Source organism: Neophocaena asiaeorientalis, unplaced genomic scaffold (genome assembly GCF_003031525.2).
Source record: "Neophocaena asiaeorientalis asiaeorientalis breed wild unplaced genomic scaffold, Neophocaena_asiaeorientalis_V1.1 scaffold254, whole genome shotgun sequence".
In the NCBI taxonomy this organism is placed as follows: domain Eukaryota; kingdom Metazoa; phylum Chordata; class Mammalia; order Artiodactyla; family Phocoenidae; genus Neophocaena; species Neophocaena asiaeorientalis.
The window spans coordinates 585862-588411 of NW_020174705.1; the positions used below are offsets into that span (position 1 = coordinate 585862).

The 2550-nt window shown below is 62.6% G+C and overlaps 1 protein-coding gene and 1 non-coding gene across 2 annotated transcripts; both read right to left on the reverse strand.

The window, feature by feature from the left end:
• Nucleotides 1–321: 321 nt before the first annotated feature.
• On the reverse strand, nt 322–2133 carry METTL26 (methyltransferase like 26). The gene is made up of 6 exons (XM_024759645.1): nt 1801–2133; nt 1486–1648; nt 1205–1264; nt 779–846; nt 612–690; nt 322–532 (listed from the first exon to the last, which is right to left on the reverse strand). Exons 1-6 carry the CDS (start codon nt 1995–1997, stop codon nt 485–487), a joined length of 615 nt encoding a protein of 204 aa, XP_024615413.1. The 5' UTR covers nt 1998–2133; the 3' UTR covers nt 322–484.
• Nucleotides 2134–2479: 346 nt separating this feature from the next.
• TRNAG-CCC (transfer RNA glycine (anticodon CCC)) lies at nt 2480–2550 on the reverse strand. Its single transcript has one exon. It is a non-coding gene; the product is annotated as a tRNA-Gly (tRNA).

Below are 2550 nucleotides of genomic sequence, written 5' to 3' on the forward strand. Positions count from 1 at the left end.
GCTTCCTGCCACCACACGGGGATTTGGCTCCAGTCTGAGGTCACCAGGGAGCACCAATGAGGACCAGCCTCTGAAGTGGGTGTCACCTCCCATGGCTGGAGGGCCAGGCAGCCAGCTCAGTCGTGTCTCAGCAGCCCCTGGGTCCTTCCTCCCTCCCTCCTTTATGTGCCCGAGTGGAGCAGCAGAGTCCAGGATGCCCCCAAGCCCTGACCCACAGGCCAGACCCTTCTTGTCCCCAGGATGGAACCCTTGGAGACACAGCCTGCCCACCCAGCACCCTGCAGGAGTGCTCCCAGGAGGAGGCATGGCAGATACCAGCAATGGGACAGCAGGAAACACTTTATTCCCAGGCTCTTAGCAGCCCTGTGGCCACTAGCTAAGAATCCCCAGTCTGGGGAGGGCCAGTCCCCATAGTCTGGCCCAGGGTGGTAGGGGATGGTGATCAGGGTTTGTCCCAGGGACACAGGCATGGCGGAGAAGAGGTTTACTCTTTCCGGAAAATGAGGCACTTGTTGTTGGCTGGCATGTCCACCTGGGGGAGATACTTTGGCTGGAGAAGCTGCTCCTGGTCCCCAGGGAGGCTGCCTGTGACCACAGTCCTCCCCACTTACCATCCTCTCCAGGAGCAGCTGGCTGGCCTGGCCCAGGTTCTCCAGAAGGGCCGTGTCCCGCAGCCCCCACTCTGGGTTCCTGCAGGAGAGAAGGAGGTGGAATCGGCCCGGGGGTCTACCCAGCCCACCTGCCCCCCAACCAAACCCCCTACCCACCCAGCTCTGACCTGCATCTGAGGGTGAGGTCAAAGTCCACGTTACTCTGGGGAGAAATCTTCCCATTGATGGCATAGGGCTGTGGAGACGGAGAACACTATTCTGTCTGCTATCCACAAGCTCAGCCATCCCCTGTCATCCACTGGGCAGACTTGCAGGATGGCACCCACAGAATAGAAAGGACACACCCCTCGTTGCTTCCCAGAGCGGGACAGCTGAGGACCAGCTGCTGAGCCAACGGGGTGCAGAAAGACTGGCAGATGACAGAGGAGTGTTGGAGAGGGGAGGACCTGGGTGTGTTTCAGTGATAATGGGAAGCTGGGGAAAAGGGCAACTGAAAATACGGAGACAAGAAAGGAGTCCTGAAAGGCGGGGACAGCCAAGGCCGGCTGGGGTGGTCCTGCCAAGAGAGGCCCGTCTCAGGCAGAAGCACTCACCCCATAGGTGATGAGGAGCGCCTTGCGTTTGAGCAGGTGTCCTGCTGCTCTGAAGAGCCCCTGGGAAGTGAGGGAAGCAGGAGAGCAGTGAGGAGCCTTCCCCAGGGCCCAAAAGAGCCCTGGGCCCGGGACTGGAATCTCAGCCTGACCTCCCCCGGCCTGAGTGCCCTGTCTCTGATTCGGGGCAAAACTGGCATCCCGCTCCCTCCCAGTGCAGGGGAAGGAATGCCGCACGACGCAGGTGGGTGGCCCCTGGGTAGCTCACCCACGCTCCCACAGACCTCGGTGCAGCTCAGGGGGCTGATGTGGCTCATGTTGATGCAGAGTAGCAGGTCCAAAGATTGCGGCAGGATCCCGCCCCACTGCTCCCAATCCCACCTCACGTCCAGGTACAGCGGGGCCTTCACGTTGGGCAGTCCCTGGGCCTGAGTGGTGGCCAAGATGCTGCGGGAAAGCAGCCCGTGGGTGGGGTGGCCTGTGCAGCCATTTCTGCAACCCTATTTGGGGGAGGCTTAGAGGGATCACAATAGCGTGGGGATCCAGGGCAGCGGGACGGGGCACATTTTCACCCCCGGGGTCCCGCCTTCCCGCCGCACCTGTCCAGGCAGCGCTGGTCCACGTCGGACGGCTGCCACTCGGCGTGGGGAAAGGCCCGCGCGAAGTGGGCCGTGTGCTGGCCAGAGCCCGAGGCCACCTCGAGCACGCGGACGCCGCGCTGGGCCGGGTCCACGTACTGCTGCAGCACGCGCAGGATGGGTTCCTTGTTCCGTTCGGCGGCCGCCGCCACCAGCATCTTTCTAGTCCCGCGCGGCGGGGCCAGTTGTGAGTGTTAGTCCAGCACCGCCGGGCCCGTTGGGAGTGGTGCTGTGGTACCGCGGGGCCCGTCGGGAGTGGTAGTCCGGCACCGCGGGGCCCGTCGGGAGCTGTGGCCTAGCTGCCGAGCAGCCGGCGCCCCCCCTCCACACACACCCCCACAGACTACAATTCCCAGGAGGACAAGCGCCGCGCCTTAAAGGCCCCGCAGCCGCAGAGGCGGGTAGCGAGCCGCGGCCTCCGCAGGGGGACGGGGCGAGGAGCTTGGGGGGCTGGTTTACAGGCACCCATTGGCTCAGCACTCCGTGCCCGTGGCTGTCCTGGCACATTTTCATAGAGCTTGTTACTCCAAAGTAGTCTCGTTCGTGTCGCATCGGAATGGGATACTTCCCTCTAGTCTTTCTTTCCTTTATGAAATCTCTCGGGGTTTTTTTGAGTTGAGGGGAAAGAAAAAACATGACATGCGCCGCCCGGGAATCGAACCCGGGTCGCAAGAATGGGAATCTTGCATGATACCACTACACCAGCGGCGC